The sequence below is a fragment of the Triturus cristatus genome, chromosome 4_2, assembly GCF_964204655.1.
Source record: "Triturus cristatus chromosome 4_2, aTriCri1.1, whole genome shotgun sequence".
NCBI lineage: Eukaryota > Metazoa > Chordata > Amphibia > Caudata > Salamandridae > Triturus > Triturus cristatus.
The window spans coordinates 816,618,431-816,635,595 of record NC_140586.1 but is presented as its reverse complement, the minus strand read 5'-3'; the positions used below and the strand labels follow the sequence as shown (position 1 = coordinate 816,635,595).

The following is a 17,165-nucleotide window of genomic DNA, read 5'->3' as shown; positions in this document are numbered from 1 at the left end:
GGCATGACCAAAATGTTTTAATGTCCCAGCTGGTACAAAAATTAGGAAACTGACTCAACGCCAGAATTTCCTCACCTTTTCAGAACATACTTAGTACAGTAATTGTGGAAGAAAAATGTGTTCTAGAGCAGCCTTAATATTCCGTGACCGATATTGTAAATACAAAAGCCATATTAAAAGCATAACGTTCTATTTCAATAGGTCCACACTCGGAAAAAAGCAGCCCTAGCTAAAATGCTCAAACCAGCCGTGGGAAAGGTGGCTGTTGGGCACAGACTGTTTTTTAGGTTTTAGTAAGAGCTGCTTTATCGACAGTAGATGAAATGTGTTGGAGTGTTACACTACTACACATCTACTACATGTCACAAAGTAGCTGGATGCATCACATATTCGTGTTTGTTGCTGTGCTCAAGTCCTACCGCTTTCCTTATGTACAGATGTGCCTGAAGTAGGATGGCAGCCGGGATGGAGAAGGAGCGGAAAGCTTCGGTGGTACCTGTATACACCCAGAAGAACGTCAGCGAAACCGGCCTTGAAAGCGCTCCATTGGCTGCCCATAAGAGCGAGAGTGAAATTCAAAGCGCTCTGTACAGTGTTCAGAGTCCTCCAAGGCACAGGCCCTCCGATCCTTAGAGATCTGATCCGCCCTTACAAATCATCACGAACGCTCCGCTCTGGCGAGGAAAACCTGGTATCTATCCCGAGAGCAAAAGGAGCAAGGACCGGAGGACGCCGCTTTACAATAAACGCGGGTCAGCTATGGAACTCCCTCCCAACATCAATGAGGAAAGAACCTAGCTTGACCAGATTCCGAAAATCCCTGAAAACGTTCCTTTTCCCCCAGAATGACTAACATCTCCGGATGCGATTCAGAGGAGGTCTGTCTGTGTGTACACGTAGCGCTGGGACGCTCAAGGGCAGCCATGCGCTTTAGAAATTCTTTTTCATTTCATTCATTTCATTTCATTATACTCTGTTAAGGTAGACACTTGTTCATTTCTGTGAAGTTCGTTTTTTCAGACTGATAGCTGTTGTTAGTTCTATAATGTACATTTTTCGCCCATGATTATATATCAGAGCTTGTACTACACGGGTAATCAAAACCAATCTGGTAGGTGAAAATGAGTTCTCTGGGTCTTGGTTACTTTGGCTTGTTTGTGGACTGGGGCAGGTTTTAGTAGTTTCGGAAGGTACATTCTTGTCACTCATGCATTGGCTGTGTGACTGGGCGGATTCCAGTTGCAAGCATGAAGCTAGGGACTCTCTACCGATTCGCTGCCTATTCCTGTCCATCTCCATGAATTGACACCTGGCCTGATTTGTAACAAGATGAAGTGTGATAGAATAGACTCCTTCCCAATGTGAACTCAGTTTGGCTGGACTTTTGACTTTGTCCTGCAGAAGTTTCTCTTGCGCTTTGTGGTACCGATTGCCACAGAGTTTACAAGTTCATGAGCTCATCACCTCCTGTGGCCACACTGTTATGTTATGCTAAGGAGATTTGTAGAGCGCATGGCTACCCGAAGGCGTCCCAGCGCTAACAGAGAGATAGGGCACGTCACAACAGCTTTGTAGGTGGGGTTTGGGAAAAAAAAAGTTTTCAGAAGTTTATGGAGGGGAAGAAGATTTAGTTCTGAGTGTAGGTGGAAGGGGAAGAGAGTTCCAGAGTTTGGCACAGGTGAAGTAGAAAGACTGGCTGCAGCTTCTCATCCTATTGATTTTGGGAACCGAGGCTAGGTAGAGACTGGATGTGCGAGTCATCTGTTAGAGTGGTAAGGGGAAATGATGGATTGGAGGATGGGGGGCCTTTCTTCCAGGAGGATTTGTGAGCAATACATAAGGACTTGAATTTTATTCTATCCGCAATCGGAAGCCAGTGCAAGGTTTTCAGAGCAGGTCTTGCAGAGTGGCTGTTGGGAATCCAAAGGAGCATACGTGCAGCACAGTTCTGGATGACTTGCAGTTTGTTTGTGGTCGCCCTAGGAGCTCCTAGATACAAAGCATTTCCATAGTCCAGGCAAGAGAGGATTAAGGCCTGCACCATAAGTCTCCTTGCTGTGAAGGGGAGAAGTGGAAGAGCTTTGTGGAGCATCCGCAGGATGCCACAACAGGATGCGGCCAGTTTCGTTGCCTGATGATTAAATGTGAGTGACCAATCTAGCCACATGCCAAGACTTATGTTCTGGTTTTTAGGCATGGGTGGAGAGCCCAGACAGCTTCGACAAGCTGGACCGATGTCAGAAATGGGTGATATGCCCAGCAGCATAAGCTTCGTTTGATCTCCATTCAACTTGAGGAAGGAGAATTCCATCCATTTGGCGACTCTTTCCAGGCAGGGTCCTAGACTGGATGAGGGATTTGCTGGATGATTTAAAGCCACCACTAATTGGATATCATCGACGTAGGTAACGATTTCTATCCCAAAAGGATGGACAATCTGTGCCAGTGGGCTCATATAGACATTGAACAACGTCGGATTCAGAGATGAGCCCTGAAGGACACCGCAGCCAAGTGGGATCCGGTTTCAGAAGTTATCTCCTTCAAAGACTTGAAAGCTCCTATCCTAGAGGACGGACTGTAGCCAGGTGATAATACTGCCTGATAGTCCGACATTCCTCAGTCTGTGTATCAGGATATCATAGTTAAGTGTCAAAAGCGGCACTGAGGTCCAGAAGGATAATAGCTGTCGATCCACCTTTGTCGATAATCTTTTTGGCATTTTCCACTACTAGTCGCCCCGCCTTCGCTTTGGTCTCACCCTGTACGGACACCCGTACAAGGCTCAGATTAATCTCTAAAACTGCTGCCTGGGTTTGCTGCAAGTGCTGTGAATTCAACCCACTACTTTCACCTGCCTATGTTGTTTTCTAGATGTGATGGAGGCTTGCTTGGCTACTGCGCACACTATGCTTGTTTTATCAGAAGGTCTGTGTGTGTGGGTTTCTTTGTGTCTTGCACTGCTGTTGCCCACTCTGTACGTGTAATGTGTATGTGAGAGAAACTTGCATTGCTGGTTCCCATGTGGTGCTTAATCTTAGTGAAGTTTCACTATAAAGGAGGCAAACCTATGATATTGTTACTGTTTGGTATTACAAAAGGCTCTTCTGTTTCTCTGTATTCCCGAATAGCCAAAGTTTAAATTGTTGTACATCTCGGCCGTAGACAAACCTTAAGATTAGTGTAGGGCTAGACCACCTGATTGTGCAAAGTGCCAATACCAGAGCTGCTAACACACACGCAGGGCCGGCTTTAGCGCTGGTGGCGCCCTGTGCGACAATGTTTGTTGGCGCCCCCCCAATGACCACCTCCACCACGGATTCTCACTAGCACCCTTTAACAGTGACCAAGTCTCCATAACTACTCTCTCTCAGATGCATTGAATTAGTTCTATAGCGCCACTCATACCAGTGTAGGGTGTCGGAGCACTTTGCATCACACACACATTACACAGACACAATCAATCATACGTGTGTAAATAAGTGTACAGGAAATGTTACATAAGCCGAAGGACTAAGGGGCTTATTTATGAGCCCTTGCATCACTTTTGCGCTGCCGGTGCGTCACTTTTTGTGAAGCACCAGCAGCATAAACAATACACCATGTTGCGTCATATTTACAAAGTGACGCATCTAGGTAGATGGGTCACATTGTAACCCCTGCACCATATTATACCTGCGCCAGGTATAATGTATGCAGGGTGGGCGTTCTGACGCAAGTAAGCCTCGTAGAAGTGACACAGTGAAATCTATGAGATTTCACTGGGTCACTTCTAGGACTTCTAGGACGTCAATATCTTATGCCTGCCTCACAGCAGGCGTAAGACTGACGTAGGAACATTTGAAATGGGACTTGCCCATGTGAAAATGACCCATTGATGGAGTTGCCACACTTTTGTGACACACTCCAGCAATGCGGCATTTTTGCGCCTACAGATACGTCAGAAATACTGACGTATCTGTAACTCCTTGCAACATGATGCGTCATACTGTAAATATGATGCATCCAGCATGTCGCATGGAGGACGCAAAGAAAAGTGACACATCGCTGTTTTCACGCAGCGATGCGTCACTTTTCATAAATGAGGCCCTAAAAGTGTAGTCACATGTCATCCATACTGGTAGGCAGTATAGTTTAGGAGTGCTTGGTGTGGAGAAGCACAAACTCAGAATCGAAAAACAAACAGCATAGATGAGTTTTCTTTAATAATAAGAATTGATTTCTAGCCAAATTAACCCTTTATGCAACATTAATCAATGTTCTAATGTATACTTTGCAGAGTGTATGCAGTTCTATGATGAAAGTTAATAGCTCACTGTTGAATATTAGGACTTTAAGTTATAAATTGCAATTAACAAAAGGATGTCTTAAAAGCAGTAATCTGCTGATCTGTTTACATTATATGCACTCTGTAATCTACTTGGTACACGTTCTTTGCAGCAGGAATATTAACCCTCTGCACTAACTTCACATAGGTCAAAACCTCAATTATACAAAACGCTGATCTCTCTCCAGGAAGAGAATTAATCACACAAGTTTTCTTGACATTTTTGTCAGGCCTGGTTATTACCGGAGTAAAGAAACGTTGCAGCAGGTGCTTGAAAAACATACTGAACTTGCAAACACGGCGCCCCCAGGAAGCCAGCACCCGGTGTGGTGGCACCGGTTGCAACGCACCGCTTGTCACGTGGTATTGTCTCTATTCACAGGGTAAGTCGGTGAGGAGCCGATATCACAGGATGAATCAGTTGGCTCCCACCATGCTCTGTGTAAGACCTCTGAGTGCATCAATCACTCATGACACGTTCAGTGACATCATTTATAAATTAACTGATAACATGTCAAATTACATGATTGACGACCGCACATGGCACGATGTGGGCACAAGTTCTACTTAACTCATTAAACCATAACTTATGTTTTATATAGTTGAAAATGTTACGTTTTAACTGACATTTTTACCTTTGTTTTTTTTCAGTGATGTAGTAATGTTTATAGGTAGGTGAAATGTTCAGTGACAACGTAACATTTTAAACTCTAAACACCACAGAATTTCACCATTTATAGTTATAGGGATCTCGAGTAACTATACCTTGTGCTCTAAGGTATCTTACTTGCGCCTTCGTCATACACAGTGTTCTCATCAATAATTTCACTGCAAACGTTGCAGTGATCTTATCAGTGATGTGATAGAAGATATCATGAGTGATGAATTATGTGTGTGAATTAATTAGCAGTGCATGGTGAGTGGGCCCTCCTCGCCCTCAAAAACGCCCCAGGCCCTGCAGAAAGGGATCCCCTGTGCCGTTAGGCTGCCACATGCCCCACTTCCCCTGTTGGAAATGGCCCTTTTTGCTTCTTCCTCCTATCTTTTCCTGACCTGTTTGTGTTGGTTTTAGGACTCTGGGCACTTTACCACTGCTAATCAGTGCTAAAGTGCATATGCACTCTGTGTAAAATGTGTTATGGATTGGTGTTTCCATGATTGGCCTATTTGATTTATTTGTCAGTCCCTAGTAAAGTGCACTGCGAGTGCCAGGGCCTATAAATCAAATGCTGTTGGTGGGCTGCAGCACTGGATTGTGCCACCCACGCAAACAGCCTGTAAAGTGTAACTCTGGCCTGCCATTGCAGAGCCTGTGTGCAGCCTGGGGCTGCCATGTCGACTTGGCAAGTGCACACACTTGCCAGTCCCCAAACCTTCCGTTTTCTACATGTTAGTCACCCCTAAGGTAGGCCCAAGGTACCCCTGTGGGCAGAGGGTGCATTGTATGTGAAAGGTAGGACATGCCGTGGTGTGTGTGGCATGTCCTGATAGTGAATTACAGCCTACTTCGTTTTTCACTATTGCAAGGCTACCTTTTCCCCATAGGCCAGAATGGGCAGTTTGATTAGAACATCCTATAATCCTAACTGACCCAGGGAACATGGTAGAAATTCGAGTTTAGTATGCCTGAACTCAGAATGATAAAATACACCTTTTAGTGAAGATGGTTTTAACATTCTGTGTTTGAAAATACCACTTTTAGAAAGTAGGTATTTTCTTACCTAGCCTTCCAGCCTGCCTCTGCTAGCTTGTGTATTGTCTGTCTGGTTGGTGAGTGACAGGGGCTGGGGGAGACTCCAGGAGACAAGGTGAGTCAGCACAGGGCTGAATAGACCTATCTGCATGTAGATGGGTGGGAGGAGTTGCATCTGGGTCTGAATAGGGCTGTGCCTGCCTTTCACAATGCTGGCTCCACCTCTTGTGGTGCGTCTGATGACCCTGGCCCACACCGACAAAGGAAGAAGGTGCACACTGGTAGAATGCACCCAGAACTAGTTTGAACTAGGTACAGGACACTCTGCCTTCAGATGACAAAGGATTTGGTGGTATAAATATTGGGGCCCAGACCACAGAACTTTAGATCACTTCTGAACTAAGGAACCTGCCAGGAAGAAGGACCGGGAAAGCTGGAGGAGGAGTACTGACCCTATGCTGTGTGTTGTGGGGTTGGCCTGCAGTGGTTGCTTCTGTCTTGGGTAGGGAAAGGACTGGACTGTGCTTTTATCATCCTGCTGTCAGAATGTTCTCCAAGGGCTTGAAGTAGAGCTTGCCTCCTGTTGGAAGTCTCAGGCATAGAAAAGACTTCAAAGAACTCTTTTGGATCAAGAAGACTGCCAAGAAGAAGAGCTGGAGAAGCTGTGAGGAGGAACTACCACTTTACTGTGTTGGCCTGCAGTGGCTGCTTCGGTCTTGGGCAGTGAAAGGACTGGACTGAACTTTCTGCAATCTACATTTGTGAGTTTCTCCAAGGGCTTGAGTTAGAGCTTGCCCCTGTTCAAGAAGTCTCAGGAACAGCAAAGACTTCAAGCCCGACGCCGTCTACGATGCCACTGCCGACTCAGTGTCCTGAAGGCACCGCTGAGGGCACCGCTGCAACGCCGCACCGCTACCTTGGTCTCACCGACGATGCTTACGCCGCCGCCACTGACCCGCTGCTTGCACCGCGACTTGTGGGCCCTGCACTTCGCAGCGTCTCGTTTCACGCTGAAGCTTTGGCACCGCTGCAACGCCGCACCGTGACCCTGGTCTCACCAACGACGCCTGCTGACGCCGCCACCAAGCCGCTGCTCGCACCGCGGCCTGTGGGCACTGCACTCCGCACCGCCTCGCTTCACGACGATGCCTTGGTATCCCTGACGATGCCGCTCCACGCCGGACTCGACGCCGCTGCTTGCACCGTGGTTCGAGGGTACCGCTCGTAAGGTTACACGACGCACCACCCTCATCCCGCACCGCAGCCTTGGCCTACCGGTGCCATCGACTACAGTTCGTCAGCCAACGACAGCGCTCCAGCAACGACGCCGCCGCTGCTTGCAGCGTGACCTGCCAGCACCGTGACAAGCACCGCCTTCATCTCACACCCCGACCCTGGTCTCACCGACGACGCCATCTGACGCTGCCACCAAGCCGCTACACGCTCCGCGACCTGAGGGCGCCGCACCGCTGCACTGCTGCACTTTGCACCACAGCACCCGATGCCAGCGCTCCTGACTTCAACAAAGAGAAGTTCGATCTGCAACGCGTGTGACTTCGAGGACCCCGAGGACTCCTGCACCAACCTCCGTAACTGACTCCAACTGACGCCGTGCGTTCGGAAGCTCAATGAGAAGTCATCAACGCCCCACATTTCTGAAAGGTACTGTTTGCGGGTCTTCCCGACACCGTAGCTGCCCTGCGACGCCGCGGTCAGCCTGAACTGTTTGGATTTGTTTGTTCACGGCGCCGTGATAGTCCCGGACGGAGCTATCGACATCAAGGAACTGTTTTACAAGGTTATTTTGATAACTAAAGATTTTTAAGTACTGTATTGTGGATTTTTATCGTTTTGGTCTTTTCTTAAGTATATAAAAATATTGGATATTTTTGTAAACTGGTGTGGTGTCTGTTTGTAGTGCTTACACTGTATTACTGTTGGTTATGTGCAAATGCTTTACACACTGCCTCTAAGATAAGCCTGACTGCTCGTGCCAAGCTAGCAAGAGGGTGAGCAGGGGTTATTTTAGGGGTGTAATTACCTTACCCTGACTAGACTAGGAAGAAGAGTCCCTATTTGGACAAAGGTGCAAGCCCTTGCCAACTAGAGACCCCCATTTCTAACACCCCCTGAAAAAATTGCCCGCCAAGTTGCTGTGCAGTTAGATTATTTATTGTAGGAAATCAAAAACTCAACGTGTTTTGGCCGTGACTCTGCCTTGATCATTGGTTGGCGGCCCGGCCATGACTCATTCAGTACAAATAAACAATACATAAACAGTTTGGTGGTGTATCTGTTGTTGTGTGTGTTTCTACTGAAAATGGTGGTGCTTTATAATATGGGAGCAGAGTGGGCAGTACAGAGACTTTATTGAATGCACTGCATATAGTGGGATGAAAAAGGCATAGAAATCCCCAAACTCCAGATGATGATTTTCTTCTCAGACATTTTTAATGAAACCATTGATGCATTGCAGTAGTTTCATTATATTCCCATATATTATTTACGTGTTTGAAAACTCTGCAGTGCAGTTGAACGCACAAACAAAAAAAAACCTACATTTTTCATGAACTGTCCTTTTCTAAAATGTAGCTTGTCTTCATTACACTTATTCATGCCAGTTTCTAGGATTAAAGTAATTATCAGATTATCTAACATACTTGCTTTTGTTTTCCCCCCAGGATGCCGCAACAGGGCCAACGCACTTACCATTCAGAAAGCTCAGCAACCCTGACTTGTTCTCCTCATCAGGCAAAGTCAAACTGCACCGTCAGCTGAGCCAGGATGACTGCAAGCTCCGGCGGGGGAGCCTGACCGGCACGCTGGCTGGTAAGTCACCCTAAGACACGCGGCTTCCATCGCGTGAGCCGCATCATGCTGGAAACACTTGCGTCACCCTGCCTGTGTTGTTTGTGGAAAAAGATGGGTGTCTGGGTGGTTCGTGAGCAGGGCATTTCTGCATTTCAGGTGGGATAGTGCCAACGGTTGTGCAACTGTCCGGGAGGAGCAGCCTGGGAGGAAGGAAAAGCTAATACCAGGCGATTGTGGTGTTCTTGGTGAAGTTGGCCTTAAATCAGAGGCTACAGTGGATGTAAAATGTGAAGCCCCTAGTTCCCATGATGATGTGTACATCTTTAGAGGTTCTTTTCTGTGGTCCATACTTCCATTTAACGTATCTGCTGTTGTTGATAATCAGGACAATTGCTGTCTCATTGGAGTTGGGCATGAGGTAGACTTTTATTTTTTTGATAGCCAAATTTTCATAGATAAGTCTCAATAACAAAATAAAGAGTAACTAATAGAATTGCTTCCCAATCAGGCCCCACTGCACCACCCACCCCAAATCTCAATCGGTTACACAGATATCGGATTGCCTATGGATGCAGTCTCTTGTATCGAGGATAAACCAAAGTAGTCGCACCGTTTACCCCAGAATTATGGAATTTCTGAAGACAGACTTGCAATGTAAATCGGATCTTCCTGCTTGGCGCACCAATCTATTCCGGATCTCCATATTGCCAAACTGGGTGGTTGTGGCGACTTCCAGTTCTTTGCAATGTCTTGCTTAGCCACCAATGTGGCCAGTCCAATCATTGTCCAGTCACTTCTCATTCCCCGAGTCTCAAGAATCGCCCAGTTGGGCGATTTTAGGCGTTAATGTATGAGGTAGACTTTTGCCATCCATAGCTTGGATAATGGTGCAGCAACTCTTGTGGTGGTTGATGTCACTTTTGGAGGATTGCTCTGCCTTCATAAGTATACAGGTGGTTCTTAATGTTCCTAATGGTCAAGAGTACGGCCATAGAGAGGTTGATGTGGGGAGGCGTGGCTTGGACGCCGATGGTCGCCTGAGAGCTCGGCTCCGGGACTGAGCCCGTGATTATCCTGTAAATCGGCGGCTGCGGGGCACCCCAGCCCCCGCATTTTGCTGACCGGCCCGACGGAGACCTGCCGGGGCCTCTGGCGCGATCGGCACGAGCGGTGACCCGGCGAAAATCGCAGTTTGGGGAGTTGCGGAGTACGACCCAACATGGCGCCCGAACTTCTTGGTCCCCTTGGCCGGGTCCATTAGACTGGAGGGATATCGTTGGCAGCGGCGCATCCCCTGCTCTGCTGTCTCCCGGTGGGGGATGGAGCTGGACATCGGTCAGAGAGGTCTCTTTTAACGGGGATTGCACTTGGACGGGCGGATGCCCACACCATAGCGGATTCCACACGAGGACGTCTGGAGGTCCCGACGGTGGCCCCACTCCCTACACCGCACTTGGCTACCTTCTCCTGGCCGACCCACTTCCATGGGAGGCGCAGTTCTTTGGGGCCGCGAATCGTCCGGTGGAGTTGGTAACACTCACTCCGGGACTCCATCGATCGTGCGGGCCTGCCCGACCTGGCGACGATTGTCTCCGCCTCCTCCTCGGTGCCCCCGGACGACGTGTTGGTGGCACGAGCCAGGGTTGAGATGGTCCGACGGGCCCTGGAGACGGGGATCTCCGGCACTCGACCCGAGGCCCAGTGCTCAAGGGAGTCATAGCCGGCGTCTGCACTCGGGGACGCCCGCTCCGGGACCCGCGCGGAGAGCGGCCGGCAACATGGGGAAACCTAGAGGCGCTAAAGGGGCTACCCCAGCTGTATCGGACTCGGAGACCCAGGACAAGGAGGAACGCGGGGGCCCGGAGGGTTCTGGCGGTGCACCACTGCAGCAGCAATTTGACCGCGTCTTAGAGGCAATAGCGACCACGCGCTCGGCCCTCCAGCAGGACATTGCTCAGGTAGCGACGAGCCTGGGTCTCCTTAGAGCGGACCACGGCAAACTTTCAGACCGGGTCAAGGAAGTGGAAAGCTCGGTGAAAACCTTGGAGCCAACACAGCGAACCTTGGCTGCGGATATGAAGGATGCTTTATCCCGGATTTCGGTTCTGGAGCAGAGAGCGGAGGATGCGGAAGGCCGTAACAGGAGGAACAACATCCGTGTGGTGGGCCTGCCGGAAAAGATTGAGGATGGCGACATGGTGGCATATCTGGAGGCCTGGCTCCGAGACACGGTGACCCCGGAGGGTCTATCCTCCTTCTACACCCTGGAGCGTGCCCATAGAGTCCCGGCGAGGCCACCGCAGCAGGGACGTGCCCCGCGACCGGTGGTGGCGCGGTTATTGCACTTTAGAGACAGAGACCTCATCCTCAATGCCGCCAGGCATAATGGGCCATTTAAAGTGGCGAACAGCCAGGTGAACATCTTCCCGGATTACACCCATGAAACTCAACGCAGACGGTTTTCCTTCCTGGCGGTTAAGCGCGAGCTCCGGAGCGAGGGCATCCAGTACTCGCTCTTCTATCCTTCGAGGCTCCGCATAATTGTAGATGACAAAACTCAGTTCTTTGATAACCCAGAAGATGTGTGTAACTGGCTTGAACTTTATAGAGCGGGGAAAGGTGGATCCGGCTCCTCACCTCCACGGACGGCGGAGTCGGAGCAGAGGCGGCGATCCAGGAGGATTCGGGGTCGCCGTGGCCGCTCGGGAGGTCCCTCAACTGCAGAGACATCGACAGAGCGGAAGGGAGTACTAGAGGTGCTATCGGCGCTGTCTGGTTCACGGGACGATGCCATTGCGGAGGAAGCGATCCCTGATGACGAGGGGGGTCCAACGGACTCCGAGGAATCCGTGCCTGACAGTGTTCATACGCCGGTGATCACACCGCAATCAGTGGAGGACCTTCTGGATGGACAGGGGTAACGGGGTGAGCTACTTCGTTTTGGGTGGGGGCCCGGCGGGGGGGTGGCGGGTGTCGATAAGAGATGCTGACTCCCGGGGACGGGAGGATGGGGTGCCCTGGACTTGCCCCGAGGGGGTTTCTCTATGACACTGTTTTGGGCTTGCTATAGTCCTGGTGGCCTGAGCGTCGAGGGCCCACTTCCTCCGCCCGGCCCGCACCTGGCCCTTAAGGCCTTCCTACGGTGGCGACTGCAGGATTAGCAGGGTATAGTGGGTTGTTGGAGGGTATAGTTTGGATGGGAACTAGATGGTGCTATTTGGGTCCTGTTCTGGGGAGGGTGGCTGGGGAGTTGGTTCATAGTTGGGTTGTTAAGTTTTGGTTGGGGAAAATGGCCGCCATCAGTGCTGTGAGGATCGATGTTCTTCCTTTGTTGGGACCCAGATGGGGAGACTTTGCGAGAACAATATGGGACAATGGCTGATGTTGCTAATCTGAAATGTGTTACTTGGAACGTACGGGGGCTTCATACTATGTCCAGGCGTCACAAGGTCCACGCTTACTTAGTGCGTAGGGGGATACACATGGCGCTGCTTCAGGAGACTCATCTGAACAAGGCGGAAGGGGCGGCGTTACAGCGTAGGTGGAGGGGGCAGGTCTTTTGCACTTCGTACTCTGCATATGCCAGAGGGGCGCTGATCTGGGTTAGGGCGGGGGTTCCATTCCAGGTCACGAACACAGTGATAGATCCGGAGGGGCGTTATGTGGCCATTTCGGGGACTTTGGGAGGGAGAGACCTAAACGTTTGCTGTGTGTACGCTCCTAATGTAGACCAGACTGCCTTCCTTTCCAGGTTATCGGGCTCGTTGGCCCATTGCCTCTCCGGGCCCCTCCTGCTCGGTGGAGATTTCAACTCAGTAGTGGATGTAGACACTGACCGCTCGCACCCACCCCTCCCCGATTCTCCGGTTCGGCGCTTGGCTAGGGATCGTAGGGACTGGCAGACTCACTGGGGTCTCACGGATATCTGGAGGGCGCAACACCCCACAACTAGGGACTACTCATACTTCTCGAGCCTCCATGAGTTGCACGTTCGACTGGACGGATTTCTTGGCTCGCCCGAACTGGTTTCAGCAGCGCTCCGGTCTGAATATTTGACCAGGACCATTTCTGACCATAACCCCCTCCTGCTGGACCTTCGTTGGTTTCCCGGGGTGCCTGCGGTGCCCACCTGGAAATTACGGCCCGAGACCCTTGAGGACAGTGTTTTCAAGGCGGACCTAGGTGAAACGATCTCAGAGTACTTTACGTCCAATGGTGGCACCGCGAGCTCGAGAGCGTTAGAGTGGGGCGCTTTTAAGGTGGTGGTGAGGGGGTACTGCATTTCTAAACAGGTCGGCGTGAGGCGAACTATCCTTGCCGACTTAGAGGCAGCGGATCGAAAACTCCGCGAGCTGGTATTACGCCGCCCTGGGCGCCCCGAGTTACAGGCACGCACGGCGGAGGCGAAGGAGGCGGTGGCGGCGGAGGTCGAACGGCTCCGTTGTTTTGACTATAAGGCCTATACGGTTCGGTCCATCGCAGAGGGGGATAGGTCGAGCGCGCTGTTGGCATGGCTGGCCAACCCGACGCGGCAGTCTTCGCTGACGACGTCCATGCGCAGGGCAGACGGAACCCAGGTGTACACCCAGCCTGCGATTCTGAGCTGCTACCGGCAATATTATGAGCGCTTGTACCGCAGTCGCTCGGACCGAGACCCTGACCTGCTCGATGATTATTTGCGGCCTCTGGAGATTCGAACAATGGAGCAGGACGTGGCGAAAGCCTTGGGGTCCGACATAGAACTGGGAGAGATCCGTAGCGCCATTAAAAAGATGGCGAGAAACAAGACCCCGGGCCTGGACGGCCTACCTGTAGAGTTCTATGCGGCTTATGCTGATCTCCTAGCCCCTAGGTTATTGGTAGTATACGGGGAGGCAAAGAGGCTTGGGCGTCTCCCGGGCTCGATGTGCGAGGCATTGGTGGTCCCGCTCCTCAAGCCCGGAAGGGATTCATCCGATCCGGGGTCTTACCGTCCCTTATCAATGCTGACGGTGGATTATAAAATACTGAGCAGCATCTTGGCCTCGAGGCTGCTCGGACACATGAGCTCCTTGGTACATGAGGACCAGGCTGGCTTTATCCCCAGGCGTAACACGACCATGAACATTCGCAGGTTGTTTCGATTGCTAGGGGACCCGCTGGTGGACGCCCCGTGCCCGGTTGTCCTATCAGTGGATTTAGAGAAGGCTTTTGATAGCCTGGAATGGGACTACCTTTGTACTGTGCTACGGAGGTTCGGCCTCGGGGAGGGCTTCATCAGGTGGACCAGGGTTCTGTACGCCTCGGCGTCAGCCAGGGTTCGGGCGGGGCCGCTGATTTCCTCACAATATCCGGTGGAGCGAGGCACGAGGCAGGGGTGTTCGTTATCCCCACTGCTCTTTGCGCTGGCGGTGGAACCTCTTGCGCTGCATCTCCGGTCGGGAGCCCATTACACGGGCCTGTGGACTCCTTCGGGCCCGCACTACATTTCATTGTATGCAGACGACCTGTTGCTCTTCCTAGAAGACCCGCTCGCTGCCCTACATGGGGCTGCGACGGCGCTCACGGAGTTTGGGGAGGTCTCGGGCCTCCGAGTGAATTGGACTAAGACCTGTCTTTTCCCGGTCTGCAGGGGCACCCCCACCCCTGCTCTAGGTAGGGAGATCAGATGGGAACCCGAATGCTTTAAGTATCTAGGGGTGTATATCTACCATGAACCTTCTGACCTCCTGGATGGGAACATTACCCGGGGCATTCGAGCACTTCGAGGCAGTATGAGCTTTTGGGCCACGCTACCGCTCTCGGTGGCGGGGCGGATCGCCTTGCTTAAAATGGTGGCGCTTCCCCGGTTGTTATATTATTTCCGGACACTACCGCTCTGGGTCCCACCGGCCACGTTTCGCCTATTACGATCAATGATAGTCGGATTCCTCTGGGGCTCGGGCCGCCGGCGGGTGGCCCTCAAGACCCTGATGAGGCCGAAGGAGGAAGGTGGGCTTGCGGTGCCGGACTTCGAAAAGTATTATTTAGCGGCGCAGCTCCAGGCCTTCACCCAGGAGATCGCCCGGGAGTTCCGGGGCCCAGAAGACAGGAGGGGAACGGGCATGGCCAGGCATGTTCTCTCCTTCATAGCGATGAGACAACGGTTGACCTTGCAGGACTTGTCACAGGAGGAGCGGACCGTTCGCCTGTGCTGGAACCGAGCTCATGCCCGGGGCCACCTGAGGACACCGTATGCGCCCGAAATACCTCTGGGGATGCTAACGGCTTTGCCCCATGGGGGCGATTGGTCACGGTTGGCGACCTGGGAGGACGCCGGTCTACAGCTAGTCGGTGATCTATACGAGGACGGGTCGCTCTTGCCCTTCCAGGAGCTCATTGATCGCTTCGGGATTCCCCGCGGCGATTTTTTGCTGCACTCGGCCCTTGTTCGAGCGATCCAGGCGCACTGGAGATGCGGGCAGGAGGAACCCCCCTTATCCCCGGTATGCCAATACGTGATGATGTCTGCGGGCACGGTAAAAGCGGTCACTTGCCTTTACGGCAGGCTGATCAATGAGGGGCTGGCTCCCCTCACCACCTTGAGAAACCGTTGGGAAGAGGACATTGGCAAGGAGATCTCGGAGACGACCTGGTCCCAGCTGGTACGGCGAGCCTGGAAGGGCACACGCCACGCCCGCTTTCAATTGGTCCACTACTACGTGCTCCATAGAGCATATTTGACCCCGGTGAAAATCAGGCGATATTTTGCTACAACTTCGGCGGAATGCCCAAGGTGCCCGGCCCAGGAGGCGGACCTTCTCCACATGCTATGGGCCTGCCCGGGATTGACATCCTATTGGGTAGAAGTGGGGAAGACCCTGGAGGAGACGACGGGGAGATCCTTATCGTTTGACGCGGCGGTGGGTCTCCTGCACTGGTTCCCTCATACCCCAAAGAATAAAATATCTAGCAAGTTTATCGATCTGGGGTTGCTCCTTGCTAAACGGGAGGTGACCAGGAACTGGAAGGCACGAGCTGGTCCGACGGGAGGCCGGTGGCACAGCGAACTTTTGAAGTGGGCGGCGGGGGAGAGCACGTTAAGATACCAGCTAGCTTGGAGGCAGGGTAATGAGAAGGCACAGGAGGCAGCGCTGGAATGGGAGATGTTAGTGCAGGCCCTTAGGGACTATTGCGCCCCCAGCGACTCTGAGCGTGAGGAAGCGGCTCGCCCCGAGTCCCGATAGACAATTGCACTTTTCAGCTCTGTTGCTCTCCCCATGGGTCCTTTAGTAGATCCTGTTGCGGTTGTTGCCGTGCGCTGATGGCGGGGGTGGGTGGGTTTTCCTGGGTTTGTAGTGTGTTCAGGGTGGGGTGTTCTTTTTGGGTTTATAGGCTTGTTTGGAAAAGCAGATGACGGACAGTGGGTCATCCAGGCCAGCTTTGACATCCTTCTGAGCCCCCATTGAATCCCGCCGCCCGACCCCAGGGTTGTGGGCTAAATGGCTGTGTAAGCGACTCATGGTGGGGGGACGGAGGGGTATGTCTCATTGATCTGGCTTGACATATAATGCTGACCGATTATGTAACGATTTACTGATTCCTGCAATAAAAATAATTTAAAAAAAAAAAAAAAAAATAGAGAGGTTGATGTGACAGAGGTACTGGATGACTGGAGCTAGGCCGTATGTCACTAAGATCTTGAGGTGTTTATTTGGACAAACTGGTATCTGTTAGATAGATAAGACTTGATACATTTAAGGGCAGAGCCATTGATGCCATTGTAAAGAGTGGTTTTTGAGCAAGGCTTGGTGGTTGAGCTCAAGGAGGCCTGCATTGCCATGATCATTGGTATTCTAAGTGTCATCAACCACCTGGATCGTCACTGATCATATACTACGCTGGTAGTCCTGTGGGAGGGTATTGTTCATGGAAATGAAGTGTTTCAGCATTTCACTGACCTTTCTAAAGAATGGGAGGTAGATGATTCTTAGGTAGTTTGCTATATGTTCTGGGTCATAATTTGCTTTCTTCAGAAATGGGTGGATCGGTCAGTTTTCAGTTGGTTGGTGAAGAAACCGTGTTTGCAGGAGGCTGTGACATACTGCCTGTTGTCTGTGGTGTTTAAACGGTGTATAGTTGCTACTCTCATTCATCTTGGTGGTTGTGTCACAGAGGAGATTGTAGTTTCCAATGAATATGCATTTGGAGTAGTTGATTGAGTCTGTGGCAATTAAAAGTTGTCAATTTGAGTGTTGAATGTTTAGTTTGATCTAAGGTGTCTGTAATTGAGGTGAAATGTGACTGTCTTGGTTGTGGTTGTAGTGAGTGAGAAGTGATGGATGAGAAGTTCAGTTGACTTCGGATTGCTCCTGGAGA

The 17,165-nt window shown here is 51.2% G+C and overlaps 1 protein-coding gene across 2 annotated transcripts in view; it reads left to right on the top strand.

Moving 5' to 3' along the window:
* Positions 1 to 17,165, top strand: part of MAST2 (microtubule associated serine/threonine kinase 2) — a 1,353,759-nt gene that overhangs the window by 302,970 nt on the left and 1,033,624 nt on the right. For both annotated transcript variants that reach the window (XM_085602761.1, XM_085602760.1), the window contains exon 2: positions 8,699 to 8,846. In XM_085602761.1, coding sequence (XP_085458887.1) covers positions 8,699 to 8,846 — 148 coding nt within the window. The remainder of the gene's footprint in view (positions 1 to 8,698; positions 8,847 to 17,165) is intronic.